This window comes from Hyaena hyaena, unplaced genomic scaffold (genome assembly GCF_003009895.1).
Source record: "Hyaena hyaena isolate Hyena2069 unplaced genomic scaffold, ASM300989v1 scaffold_222, whole genome shotgun sequence".
NCBI classification, from domain to species: Eukaryota; Metazoa; Chordata; class Mammalia; order Carnivora; family Hyaenidae; genus Hyaena; species Hyaena hyaena.
In genome coordinates, this window is record NW_024080855.1 from 1868329 (window position 1) to 1883387 (window position 15059).

At 38.3% G+C, this 15059-nt stretch overlaps 1 protein-coding gene across 1 annotated transcript in view; it reads left to right on the forward strand.

Annotated features, from left to right (window-relative positions):
- The window catches only part of MYOM1 (myomesin 1), a 168414-nt gene that overhangs the window by 62678 nt on the left and 90677 nt on the right, over window positions 1–15059 (forward strand). The window contains exons 6-10 of the mRNA XM_039243209.1: window positions 1496–1853; window positions 2618–2775; window positions 11340–11432; window positions 13858–13946; window positions 14055–14117. Coding sequence (XP_039099140.1) covers window positions 1496–1853; window positions 2618–2775; window positions 11340–11432; window positions 13858–13946; window positions 14055–14117 — 761 coding nt within the window. The remainder of the gene's footprint in view (window positions 1–1495; window positions 1854–2617; window positions 2776–11339; window positions 11433–13857; window positions 13947–14054; window positions 14118–15059) is intronic.

A 15059-nucleotide genomic window follows, 5' to 3' on the forward strand; every position in this document is an offset into this window, starting at 1 on the left:
AAAATCTTCCATCTTCCTTTTTCTCTGCCTAAATTATAGAGTATATGTTACTGTCTTAGTAAATACTACATTATTAATATTTGGAGAGATAGAAGTAAGGAAAAAGAAATTAAAATTTACCCACTAAGTTTAGTAAAAATCCAAGTGGACTAATTTTGTTTATCAGATGCTTTAATAAAATTCCATGACAAATTTCAAACTTGGGCAAATGTTGAGCCCTATTTTTCAGCAAATTTACATAGATTCAGGTACCAGGAACTTATAAATATATGGCAGTATTTGCTTAAATTTTAAGTAGTTATTCTTGTAAGAAATTCAGAGGTAAAATTCAGCCTTCAGAGGCCTAAGGAGACTCAATTTCAAGAAAATCTTCAATGTAATCATTATACTTCCTTACTATTGGGATTGACAACAATGGTATTGAAGGAGGTTAAAAATAACCTAAGTATGTTTAGCAACATTAATAAATTATAGCACAACTTCTATCATAAAGCATTTTGGGATGTTACCACTCACCATCATTATCAATTATGAGTAAAAAGTTGCTTTTATAAACATCACTACTTCAAATGCAAATTTGGTCATTTTTCCTTATCAAGGCTATGTGCAAGCATAAGTAAAGATTATCATTAAATACATTTACACACACACACACAAATTAAAATTTTTTTTTAAAATTTTTAGTGTTTATTTTTGAGAGAGAGAGAGAGACAGAACACAAGTGGGGGAGGGTCAGAGAGAGAGGGAGACACAGATTCTGAAGTAGGCTCCAGACTCTGAGATATCAGCACAGAGCCCAACGTGGGGCTTGAACTCATGAACTGTGAGATCATGACCTGAGCTGAAGTCGGACACTCAACCAACTGAGCCACACAGGCACCCCCAAATAACCTTTCTTATCTTAGAAAGAAACCCAGTAGGCATAAGGCTCTCATATAAATTTAGAATATATTTTTATGTGCAACAGCTCTGGACAATGCATCATATCAACTGAATTATAGAATCCAGATCAAGCACATAGTCTTATATGAAGGTCATAGGCACATAGGTGATATCTCATTTTACAATATCATCTTTTCTAGAAGGAAAGTTATAACTTAATCTTTTGTTATAGACTCAGTCATATTTAAACACCCTAAAGAAGCCAATGAAATGACCTGAGGCAAGTTATCTAATTTCTCTGAGCCTTGTTACCATATATCTAAAATAGAAATGATACAGTTTACCTCATAGGATTGTTGTGAACATAAAATGAGATAATATAAGTAAAAAGCACTTGGCAACACTACAGCCATAATATGTACTATTATCTTTGTTACCATTACTGGTTAAGGTGATGATCACTTCTGTACATGAACAGTTAGGTCCTGACCAAGTTTTTCTTTGTCAGGTTTTCTTTGGACATGGTACACATTGTACTTTGAACTTAGTGAAAGTTAGACAATCCTATCAATTCCATCCACAATATCTATATTTTGCTCTTATTATATTTTAGTCAAGTACATGTCAGTGGAGTTACAGACACAGAAGAAGAAAGAATTAAGGAAGCTGCAGCTTATATAGCCCAACGGAATCTTCTTGCTAGTGAAGAAGGCATCACAGCCTCCAAACAGGCCATAGCATCCAAACAGTCCACAGCATCCAAACAGTCTACAGTGTCCAAACAGTCTACGGTGTCCAAACAGTCTATGGTGTCCAAAGAGTCTGCAGTATCCAAACAGTCTGCAGTATCCAAACGGTCCACAGCATCCCAAGAGTCTACGTCCAGTCTTCACCAGGAAGAAGCTTTTGAGAAAAAGTCAAGGAAAGTCGCAATTCGAGAGAAGGCAGAACGCCTGTCACTGACAAAAACAGTAAGAAAAGACCACTTAATATAATTTACAAAACTGGAAATGCATGTGCCATTGTGTGTATACATATAGATTGATTTGTTTCAGATGCAGAAATGTGTAGTCTTATGGAGAAGCAAAACTAAAGAATACAAGGAGATGTGTTGAATTCTGTGTCTCTCTCTTTCTCTCAAAAATAAATCAACATTAAAATAGTTTTTTAATAAAAAAAAGTATGGGTCAAAGAAAGACAGACTTAGTAGTTTTAAACTCCATGAAATTTATTTTATTTTATTTTATTTTATTTTATTTTATTTTATTTTATTTGAGAGAGAGAGGGGGCGCAAATGAGCCAGGGCAAAGAGAGAGAATGAGAGAGAGAGAGAGAGAGAGAGAGAAAGAGAGAGAAGCAAGGCTCTCCCAGAAGGGGCTAGAGCTCACCCAATGCGGCTCAAACTCACTAGCCATGAGATCATGACCTGAGCCAAAGTCAGATGCTTAACCAACTGAACCACCCAGACTCACAACTCCATGAAATTTTAGGTTCTACAGAAATTACAGTTCCAAAGAACCTTAAAAAATCCACCATAGGGGGAGATAAGATATGTTGCTGAGGCTTAGAATGTTAACAATTAAGTGTATCTTTTTAAAAAGGGCAAAGAGAAGGCATATGGTCTAAAACACAAGTAAGGCTCTAAGTGGAAAAATGATAATTTTGGTTTCTATTTGTTCTTTTAGTAGCACAGGATACTTTGACTCTCTAATATTTTGCTATATCTTTTTTATAGTTAGAAGAAACTGAGGCATTTCATAGAAAGTTAAATGAAGATCATCTTCTCCATGCTCCTGACTTTGTCATTAAACCTCGCTCCCACACTGTTTGGGAAAAAGAAAATGTAAAATTACATTGCTCTGTATCTGGCTGGCCAGAACCTCGTGTCACATGGTATGTTATCTTTATGAAAATTACTCATAGTATCTATTACACAAAGTTAATTTTACCTCTAGTGAAAACATTCAGCATTATGAATATGCAAGGGTGAATGAAAGCACTTACAAGTTTGTATAGATTTTTTAAATGGTGGCGAAGGGATACCAGGATGAATGGTTTATGAATGAGGAGAAAGAATGTCCTGTGTACATTATGATATATTATGATACTTCGTAATCCTGTTATACAAATGGGTCTTTATATAAAGTATTAAAATGTAGTCAACATATTTATATACAAAGAAAAATATATGGTTATGACTGCTATGGGCCAGAAAATTTAAATAAAAATTTACTCCCATATGGCATAAGTATTATTTTGTGACCAGGAGCAATACTCTTTTAAAAATTTAATTAAAACTCAGAGTCTCCATCTCTACTCCTCACAAGAACTGAGGTCTCAACATGCTTTCTAATGCCAAACAAAAGAGGGAATTAGATGGAAGATACTTCTTAGTATGGGGTCTTTTTTTTTTAAGTTTTATTTTTATTTATTTTGTGAGATAGAGCGTGAGCAGGAGAGGGACAGAGAGAGAGAGGAAGAGAGAATCCTAAGCACAACAGTGCAGAGCCTGATGTGGGGCTCGAACTCATGAATTGTGTAATCATGACCTGAGCTGAAATAAGATGCTTCCCTGACTTAGCCACCCAGGTGCCCCCTCAATATGAGGTCTTAAGAAATTTTATTTCCATAAAGAATAAGCACCCATGTTCTCTTTCCATTGTGTAACCTATTGTAATTGTCAGTAACTTCATGATCCCTAACCTCCAAACTTACCTGACAAATGCCATGAATACCTGCCACAGAGACAGCAGTATGAAAATGATGGAGCCAACTTATAAAGATGTTTTCTGTTTGATTCACGGACACAGTATTTTGCATGCTGTTTTCTTATTCTTATGAGTAAGTAAGTAATAAATGCACCCTATGTTGCAGTATAAATGCTACACAGAAGGACATTGCCATCTGCAGAGGGCCTGCCCCCTTCTCCTTTCTTGTCCATTATCTCTGTTGGTTAGACACCTAACTTGGCTAGGACTAGTTAAGGTAACTGACAAGGAACATATTTCAGTGAAAATAAAGTTGTTTTTTTAAAATTTACTTACAAGCTTCAAAGTATAAAAATATACTATAGTAAGTTAGGAATCAATTAGTCTTGGCCCAGCCTTTCTCTGTGACTATGGAGTCACACACTTGGCTTTTCAAAGGGACATTTCCTCTTAAACCAGATTACGTCCCACCTCAGAAAATCTAAACTTTGCATTTGAAAATGCCTGAAGAATAACAAATTTTCAGCTCTAAGAAATATTATTTGGTAAGTAATAAATTCCTTCTTCTCCTATGAATTAAAATATACTACTGATAAATGAATAATTGGAGCCCTAAATCAAGGAGATATATTTATTACACAACATTCTTTTCTCCATGCTTTTTAAAAATTAGAGTTAAAAATGATTTTCAAAAGGGTACAAAGTAATTTCTTGGAGATTAATACTAATTTCTTAAGCACTTATTTATTCTGTTAAATACATAGCTACTAAAATAAAATATAACCATGCCATGTACCACTAATTGTGTTATTGAGCCAAAGTGATGTGCTTCCACAAAGAAAACACAGAGCTCAAACTGTGTCAGAGATTAAACTCCTTCATCACGTTGTGTTGGCTAGAAAAGGAATTATGTGAAAACAAACAAAAAATATAAAAACTCCCCACAAAAATATGAGATGACTAAATTGTCAACCCTTTGAATTCCAATTAAATTGAAAAATTGAAATACTGTCAATTTTCAGTTATCCTCACTAATGGAGCTGAGAAGTAGTGTGAATGACACCCCAAATCTTTCACATATGGCTTCGAAATATTTTTCTCTTAACATTGAACCATAGGTCCCAGGGGCTCATTTTATGCAAAAATAAAGACACAGACACAAGATTTGTCCCAGGAATGATAGGAAATCAGTTCATTTACTGGAACAAGTCTTCTCAAGTTCCTGTGTGTCATTTAGTGTTTGGAGAAGACAATCCCATTCGTTATAAAATTCTTTTCAAAGGGATGGAGCAGAGCATTTCACAGAAAGTCCTGTTGCCTTGCAAACCAAGTGAGAAGTAAACATGAAAACAAAAGAACCAGTGAACCACTAATAGTCATAACCGTATTTCAGAGAGCAAGGTTTGCCCCTGGATAAAGCTTAAATTTAGACTGTTAGCTAGCAGATAATTGAAAATTGACTGTGGTAATCAACAAGGTCAGATGCAGGTTTTGTGGGGCCTAAAGCTCATAAATTTGGGGTCACTCTTTACAAAAAAGAATGTTATAGTATAAATTATGCCCTGAGCTGTGAGGGGACCCATGCTGATGAGAGACCCTGAAGCTTGATTGGCCTCCTTGTAAACCCACTTCTGGAGGAAACTTCTGTGTGAGATTAGTGTGCCTTCCTGGGTATGCTGCCTTTAAAAAAAAAATCATTAAATGAAGTTGTAATTTACTTCATAACACTGGCATAGAGTACACTGTCTTCAATCGCATTCCCTCCGTGAGGGGGGGACGCACAACCCAAGTACAAATTCAGGTTGTTGGTGATTACTTTGCTGGCATTTATGTCTTTTTGTTACCCAACTGCAGCTTTCTGGGCCTGACACCAAGTGCAAGTATGAAAGAAATAATTGGGGATGACCTTTTTGAATACAAGGAGGCAAATCATGGGAAAAAGTGTGTGACAATGCTTTCTGCAGTCATGCTACCTCCGCTTGTAGTCCTTAGGTCCTTAGCTATGTTTTTCAAGGGCATTTGTGTCTGGGGCCTGGCTCCCTTAGAGTCCTTTCCAAAGAGGGTTAAGTTCCAAGTTTCCACGAGGCACCCTCAGGACACGGAAGTCCCTGAGGCCTAACAAATGATCCGAACACGTAGCAGCTGCTCGTTGGCCAATCTCATGTACTGACCAAGTCTAAATAGAATCTAGACGTTACCCAGAAAGCCCTAAATGACAGGAGTACATATCACTCATCAGGGCCAGGTGCATAGATACCCAGGAGCACCATTCTATCCCCAACTCACTTTGAGAACAGAAATAAACCTGTTTAGGCATTGGGTCCTGTAGGAAAGTTAGTTGCAAGGCGGCTTCTGCACCACCACAGTGAAGCTGGCTGTCCTGAAGAAGGGCTTAGTCAATGCAGCAGGAAACATATATATACATAGTGAAAAATGCCAGAGTTGTTTTTACTTAATTTAAGAGGCTATCTTTATTTAATAACTTGTATAATAGGCTATGTATTGGTTTAAATGAGGAGAAAAAATTATGTTTGTATTTTGTTTACTTGCATAAAGAAACTCTGAAAGGTTCTGTAAAAATCTAAGGAGAACAGTTACCTAAAATGATGAGGTGGATAGAAGATACACACATTTGAGAAAGGAGACTACTCCCTGTGTTACCTCTATACTTTCTTAGACAACATGAAGATGTTGGACCATATAAAGGTTTTTGGACCATATACAGGTGTTGCCTATTCTAATTTTTAGAATTATATGAAATAAGGGAGAAGAGAAAAGTTCTCTTTATAAAAAAAAAGGAAGGAATTTGAATTAATTTTATTTTATTTTTTAAGAAGAGCCAGATTCAATTGGATTTCCAGTCCATATTCTAGATTGATTTTGTCAGTGAATATCTGGATTGTAATGTGTGGGGAGATTTATGCAAACTCACTGTAGCAATGTGGTGGTGTTAGTGAGTAGCATTCATTTGTTTACTCACTGAGTACCCATGTTTTTGGATCTATATGCAAATACTGGGTTAGAGCCGCCAGTGAGACACATTTAAGATACTTGTTTGGAATTGTTCACGTTGCCCTTAAAGTTATTGCCAAATAGACACTTAATGAAATGTGTCATTAGGCATAATCATAAAGCAAAACCTTAGAATAAAATAGTATGAGAAACGTATCTCAGGAAGAGTCTGAAGATTTGGAAAAGTCTTATTCAATTTTTGCAAATTATGAGAATTTATAAATTCCATAATAGAATCATGTATTGAATTTGTTTACAAGATTAGAGTTATTTACAATGTATGTAAATTTTGCAGTTACTACCCTATTATCTTTGGAAAACAACCTACATTTAAAATAGTTTAAAATTATTTATAATTTATGATTACTTCCCAACATAAGGGTTTTATTTTGGATTTTTCTTATTTATTTAAGTCCAACATTTATCCTAATGGGATAGATCTCTTTCAGCGAACTGGATTTTAAAGTGGGTAATAGCTATTTATTTAAAATATAAAGTTGGATTCTAAGCACCAGTCACAGTTGCGGTGAGATTCAACATGTTAAAGATCATTTTAGCATGCATTATTTGTTGATAGAAAAAAGTCAGAATGAACCTTTTTATTTGACTATGCTTTATACTACCAAAGAGCTTTCATTCACAATAACCCCTTATTATTAAGTCAGCCCAAGATCCAGACATTTATTTAGGGGAATGAAGTATGTGTTTTACACACATAAACAAAGAGTATCATTCTCCAAATATTTACAGTATAATGGAAGCTCATTAGCTAATAAGTAGTCCATAGACTCTACATGAAAATGATAAGGAAAATGGTGTACATCCGAATATTCACAAGAACTTCAGAAGCCTTTCTACAAATAATCCCAGACTGTAGGTTACTCTCCAAAATTAGCGTCTGACTGTCCTGTTTGGAAATTCACTTTCCAGAAATAACAAGCCCTGAAGCATATGCAGAGCAGGCCAAAAATCCTTCTTTACTTCCCTGACTTAATACTGAAGATGGCCAATCTCAAGTGACCCTCAACCTGAATGACTGAATGAAATTCTTGGAAAATAGAATAGAATAGCTTCCTAATTTAATCCTTGTCTGCGGCTTTTAAGCAGACTTTCCTTACACTGACATCTGGAGCTCCAGAGGAAAGACTAGAAGATCCTCAAAGAGTTGTGTGTTGTGTGTGTATGTGCATATTTTAAACCGACTTCTTGTGCCAGGGGGTCACATTAGAAAAGTCATGGGTGTTTAGCAGGGGGAAGGCACTAAGGTGCTAAGTTGGGTAGTACTGGAGAGCAGGGGAGGTGAATCAACACTGCGAGCTGCAAGATACCGTTTTAACTGAAAATGTATAGAGGTATGAACAGTTTTGGTCAGAAGCCATATCAAGTGTCAGTAGATTATTTGCTCAAGTACCTCATGCCACAGGCTTCCGTGTCATATTTCTCTTCTTATGCTAAAAAGAACTACTCCAAACACCCCAGCACATGAAAAAAACGAGCAAGAGGGAGCTTTTTTTTTTTTTTTAAAGAGGAAGCTTTAGAATCAAGTGTGAAATTACTGAGACCAATTTATTCTGAAGAACATGCTGATTAACTCGTTGCACCCTGTCATTCATCAAAACACGGAATGTTTGAGATTAGGGGCAGCAAGGAGATTTCTTTTTCTAGGCCATCTTCTGATAAAATAGGCCTGTCTGCTTGAAGCTCTGTGGGGAGTTGGCCGGCTGAGGACACGTTGGGGCTGGCAGGAAACAGCTAGCAGTTCTGCCGTGGGTGGGGTAGAAGGTTGTGCCTCTCCACCTGCCACGCAGCTGTGATTCCTAAGCCAATTCAGTCCTCTCATTTCACATCTGAGGGAGCTGAGGCACAAAGATCCACAATTTACTTTCTTGGTCTGTACTTATTTTAAATTACACTTCATGATGTTTGAAGTATGTGTTTGTCAGAACTCTGTTCCTTCAGCCAAAAATTATGAAGCCACAATTAATCTATTGTTACACAATAATTCTGCTCAAGCCAATTTAATGAACACTGAGTACCTAATATTTGCCCATGATTCATACTTCTTGGAGAGTGGGAAAAGAAGTAAATGTGGATCAGACACAACCCCCGACACCAAAACAATGACAGCTTAGTAGAAGACACGTATATCCAACCAGAATCTGACAAATGTTGTATCTTGCAGCTTGAACCAAATAACACCTATGTAGAGAGGCAAGAAAAATTATTTGGATTGAGGGGCGCCTGGGTGGCTTAGTCGATTAAGCATCCGACTTTCACTTCGGTCATGATCTTGCAGTTCGTGGGTTTGAGCCCCGCGTCGGGCTCTGTGCTGACTGCCAGCTCGGAGCCTGGAGTCTATTTCGGAGTGTATATCTCCCTCTCTCTCTGACCCTCCCCTGCTCATGCTGTCTCTCTCTCTCTCTCCTAGAAATAAATAACAAAAATATATAAAAAATTTTTTAAAAAATTATTTGGATTGAGAAAGAGGGAACACAGAATCTGAAGCAGGCTCCAGGCTCTGAGCTGTCAGCACAGAGCTCAACGTGGGGTTGGACTTACAGACTGCTAGATCATGACCGGTGCTAAAGTCGGATGCTCAACCGAGACACCCAGGTGCCTCTCATGTGGAATTTCAAGGAGGACTTTATTGAAGAAATGGCATTTGATCTGAACCTTGAAAGATGAGTTGAGATTTTGCTAGGTGGAGGAGAATGATACTTGTTTTTAAGTTTATTTTTTCTACTAGAGAGAGAGAGAGAGAGAGAAACGGAGAGTGAGGGAGGGTCAGAGAGAGGGAAAGAGAGAGAATCCTAAGCAGGCTCCACCCTATCAGCACAGAGCCTGACTCTGGGCTCAGACTCACAAACCACGAGATTATGACCTGAGCCCAAACCAAGAGTCAGATGCTTAACTGACTGAGCCACCCAGATGCCCCAACACATTGTTTAAAGTATAGAAAATGAGCATGTTTTAGCGACATAGGGCATGTGTGTGCACGTGTGTGTGAGTGTGTAAGCTGGGGAGCAGAAGGAACTGACTGAAAATTATTTCCTTTCTTTCCCTTCCTTTCCAACACTTTTCCTCATTATAAACATTTCCAGGGGTGCCTGGGTGGTTCAGTCAGTTAGCGTCTGACTTCGGCTCAAGTCGTGATCACACAGTTCGTGGGTTCGAGCCCCACATCGGGCTCTATACTGATGGCTAGCTCAGAGCCTGGAGCCTGCTCTCTGCTCTCCCTCTCTCTCTGACCCTCCCCTGCTCACGCTGTCTCTCTCTCAGAAATAAATTAAATTTAAAAAAACATTTCCAGAAGGCTGAAGAAATAAAATGCAGCTAAATAGAGAACAGGTGGAAAGTGGGAGCATTATATGTTGTCACAAGCCAGACTATTTGGGTTCAAATCCCAGCTATGCTATCTAGCTGTGTGTACTGGGACAAGTTACTTAACCTCTCAAGGCTTTGGTTTCTTTCATCTGGAATATGATGTTACAAATAGTACTACCTCATGCAGCTGTCATGAGGATTGAGTTTTCTTTTTTTTTTTTTTTTTTTACAAATAGTTTATTGTCAAATTAGAGGATTGAATTTTCTAATCTATACATAAAGCTCTGAGACTCTTGCTTGGCTCACAGTTAATGCTGTCTCAATTGTGGTTATCAGTGTTATTTATGTTATCTGTACACATGAAGTGAGGTGTCTGAAAGGGAAACAAGTGAAATCTAGCTATTGGACAGAAAATGGCTTAAGCAGAAAAGGCTGGTCTGGCACCACAGCCATTGGCAACTTCCACACTGGGGGGGTGGTGTCTGAAGCAGGGCCCCTCTGTGTAGCCCTACCCTCTGAGGGCTGACAGGCTTAACCAGGAATGGGACAGTCAGAAAAGGGGAATGTTTCAACTTTTATTTGTTAGACTTTTTCTTTTATGATTCATATTTAGGTTCTCCCAAACAGAGAGCTATGCTTGCTTTTAACAGAACAAAACACTTAAATATAATGAACCTTCAATACAATGACATTGTTTTTTAACAACATGGAAGAATGTTAGTAGGAAGAATGTTTTGCTTTCATCCTACACAGACAGCCAACAATAAAACTCCCAACATAAAGCCTTCCTTTCTGTCCTGTCAACAATGGACAAGTTTTTCTTTAGGTCTTTTATTGAAATATAATATACACACACACACAAAGTACATATTACATATAAATGTAAAGCTTTGATGAATTTCTGTAGACTGTACACACCCATGTAACCCGCACTCAAACACAAGAAACCAAACATTATCAGGGCCCAAATCCCTCCTTTGTGTCTGCTGTCTCCCCCCACCCCCACCCCCTGGGAAATCACTCTCTTGACTTCTAATAGCATTAATTTGATCTTTTCTGGTTTTGTACTTTATATAAAAGCAATCATTATAATATGTACTCTTTTGTGTCTGGTTCTTTTCACTCAACATTATATATGTGAGTCTCAACCACATTGTTATGAATGGTCAACTTCTTAAATGTAATTTTTATGATGGAGGAGAGGAAAGGAGACTCATCAAGAAGTTTTATTGGATTTATAGTGCATTTTATTTAATCTGCCATAGATTTGTATTTATTGAACAGATACTGCTGCTGACTTCAGTGCCATGTTTATAGGTGTTCCTTCAAGAACAAGGATTGTGTGTGTATGCTTTTAATCATAAAGCTATTTACATTTCTACTTATTTCACCTTTTTTTGTATTGTCTCGCAGGTATAAAAACCAGGTGCCAATAAACGTTCATGCAAACCCTGGAAAGTACATTATTGAAAGTCGATATGGGATGCATACTCTGGAGATCAACGCGTAAGAGGACATCAGGGTCCATGTGTGTGTTGCTCGTCAATTTCTTGGGGAGGCATCTCACCGCTCCAGTTAACAAGCTCTCTCCCTCTTCCTTCCGAGTGCAACAGGATCACAGAGTTTTCTTAGGTTTAAATTTAGTCAAAAATGATGAGAAAAAAATTAACTTGTATATTTTAATTTATCCTTTTATTTTTATTATTTAAATTTTTAACATTTATTCATTTTTGAGAAAGAGACAGAGTCTGAGTAGGGGAGGGGCAGAGAGAGAGGGAGACACAGGATGGGAAGCAAGCTCCAGGCTCTGAGCTGTTAGTACAGAGCCTGATGTGGAGCTTGAACTCATGAACCATGAGATCATGATCTGAGTCGAAGTTGGCTGCTTAACTGACTGAGCCACCCAGGTGCCCCTTAATTTATCCTTTTATAGACTTGAGATTTTTTCTTAGACACTAGTAAGAAAATAAGTTACATAAATAGGTACTTATATTTAGTTATCCTTCCAGATTGCAAATCATCATCATTATCATCATCATCACCCTTTTTGCCTTTCATCAGCAAAGGCCATGGAGATTGTGGTGGGTGGCAGTGAATGTAAGCTGGGCTGGGATAAATACTCTCCTTCAGCTCAGCAGGAAGCAAGGGAAATTATGTGCCCACCATGTCAGCATGCAGCCTGGACATCAGGGTGTTTTTAAAGCAAAATCCAAAGCAGAAATTGAAAGCAGAGAGGTGCCTGGGTGGCTTAGTCGGTTAAGCGTCCAACTTTCGCTTAGGTCCTGATCTCGCAGTTCGTGGGTTCCGAGCCCCGCGTTGGGCTCTGTGCTGACTGCCAGCTCAGATCCTGGAGCCTGTTTCAGTCTGTGACTCCCTCTCTCTCTGACCCTCCCCTGCTCACGCTCTCTCTCTCTCTCTCTCCTAGAAATAAATAAAACATTAAAAAAAAAAAAAGAAAAGAAATTGAAAGCAGAACCCACATCAAAATTTCTAAATCCTCAAAGGTTTATCCTATCTCCTAATACGGTTTTGAAATCCAAGCTTAGTTATGTGGATGTAAAAGCTAAAACTCCCACCATTTGCAATTCCCATGAAACTATGACATGCTGAGACGTCAAAGTAAAATTTACATCATTCTGATCTCAAGAGAGTTAGTAGCTTTCTCCTTAGATCAGAGCAGCTGCCGCATGTGATACTGGGTTTCAAGCAGGACCTTGGGGGCCCTGTGACATTTGCCAAGCATTGGCCTCCAACCAGAGTCACTTTAATTCTGCCACTTTGTGGTTCTACAGAGGCTGCAGTGAGCTCTGTGGTTGCTTTATAATTCAATACGTATGAGAAAGGCAACCATATTGGAGTTGTGCTGGGGTCTGTAAAATTTCAAGAAGAAATAGGTTTCTACAAATGACACTAAACCAAGAAGGTCAACGAAGAACACAGACACTGGTTGTGACAAGACACAAAAAGACTTGCTTTGAAATCTTAGCTTGTTCATTTCTGTGAGATCATTCGTTCTTTTACTCCATTATTAAACACACCCCAATTTCTGTATAACTTACAGGAACTTCCAAATAGCACTGCTTATCTTGTGCTGTGGGCTGAATCTCCAAGTGTGGCCTGAACCTTGGTAGAGTTGAGAGAGAAATAGCACATTTGTACTTTGAAGCTCGAACACAGACCCACCCGTTATATAGACCCAGATCTGGTTTGTGGCTCAAGGAGAGAGGCTATGTCTTTCCCTTTCTGTAGTCTTGTTGCCCCCAGACTGAAACTCACCCTGAGGGAGGCCTGCCGGAAGACTGTTCCCCCAGGGTGCGCTGGGTAGTTACCCACTGCTGGACATTTTCTGCTCCTGACACAGCTTTAGACCAGTTAATTGTGACACTGTTCGTGCTGTAATTTATGTGCTTAACACTTTGCTAACATGTTTTGTTTTGGGGTTGTTTTTTTTTTTGGACATTTTAAATGAACCTGGGCTAGGGTCACAGTGGACTATAGATGTCCTCACATTCTGTGCAGCTGGCCTCAAACTGCAGTAGCTAGCTTGCATTAGATAAAATCCTACAGGGAGCTAGATCGGGCTTAGTAGCTTCATCAAGAGTCTCCAACAGTGGGAACACCTGGGTGGCTCAGTCGGTTAAGCATCTGACTCTTGATATCAGCTCAGGTCATAATCTCACAGCCATGAGATCAAGCTCCATGTTGGGCTCTGCGCTGAGTGTGAAGTCTGGTTGGGATTCTTTCTCTCCCCCGCTCTCTCTATGCTCCTCCCCCTGCTTGTGCTCTCTGTCTCTCAAAATAAATAAATAAACAGTTAAAAAGAAAAAGAGTCCCCAGGAGCCATGTGATTTGCGGTGTGTGATGTCAGGAAAGAGATCCTTGATAGAACAGCATTGTAGCAAAGGTCACTCACTTCCATCTGTCCTTTCAGATGTAATTTTGAAGACACTGCCCAGTATCGGGCCTCAGCGATGAACGTTAAAGGAGAGCTTTCAGCATATGCTTCAGTCGTGGTAAAGAGTAGGTTTGCTGAACTTGTTTTACTCAAAATGCATTCTTTAAAATTAACTCTCGTTGCTAAAAATTAATCAAGAAGCAGTTCACATGTATTTCTGCTTTCTTTTCTAGGATATAAGGGAGAGTTTGATGAGACTCGCTTCCATGCTGGAGTTTCCACCCTACCCCTCAGCTGTAAGTTTAAAAATATATTTGCTAAGTCTCATCTCTACTTAAAATCCAGCATAATAAGCCATTCTATAATACTGAAATAAAAGCATAGGATTATAACATGTGCTAATACGTATGTAATAGAACTTTATGCTGGGTTTTATTTTTTAGATTCTTTGGTTACTATTCTTTTTCTGAATATAATTGCTTTCTTCTCATTTTATAAAAGCCCAGAGATGATGGGCTAAAAATGGCAAATGTTTTTAAGTCTTTCTGTGTTAAACTGAAGAAGACTGTTACACAAACCTGGGCAGAGTGGTTTAATACCACACACACACACACACACACACACACGCACACACACACACATGCCACAAACGTCTGTGATCTATCAGGGCATCCAAGTCAGCATCACCTTATGGAGACATCTATGTCTGATTCCCACTGCTACCCCACCTCTTCCCAGTCAGGGTTAGGTGTTCTCTGTGAGACCACAGCATCTTTATCAGAGTGTCCATCACACTGAGTGCTGTTAACTGTTATGTGTGTCTCTTTTTCCCACTGGTATTGTATTTGAGCCACTTAAATACAAAACTGGACCTTTTATCTCCAGACCCAAGCACCTGACACAAAGTAGGTGTTTGAGAATGAAGGAGTAAATAAACACATTAATTTATGAAGTGCAACTTAAAGCACATGAAGTCTAAATGTGCTATAATAACAAACTATTAAAAATATTCTGATCTGTGGTAGTTTGTGAAATCCAATCATTTCGTCTATATCAGAACTTCTTTTCATAGGAAACAAAACAAAATCCTTATGGTTGTTCAAGTGAATCCATGCTTACAATGGTCAGACTGAAAAAGATAGTCAAGCCTAAACTTCTAATTTTCTGAATGTAAAAAAGTAACTGGTAGTTTTGAAAATGCTTGATGAAGATACTTTCTCATGGGTCAGTTTTTCACC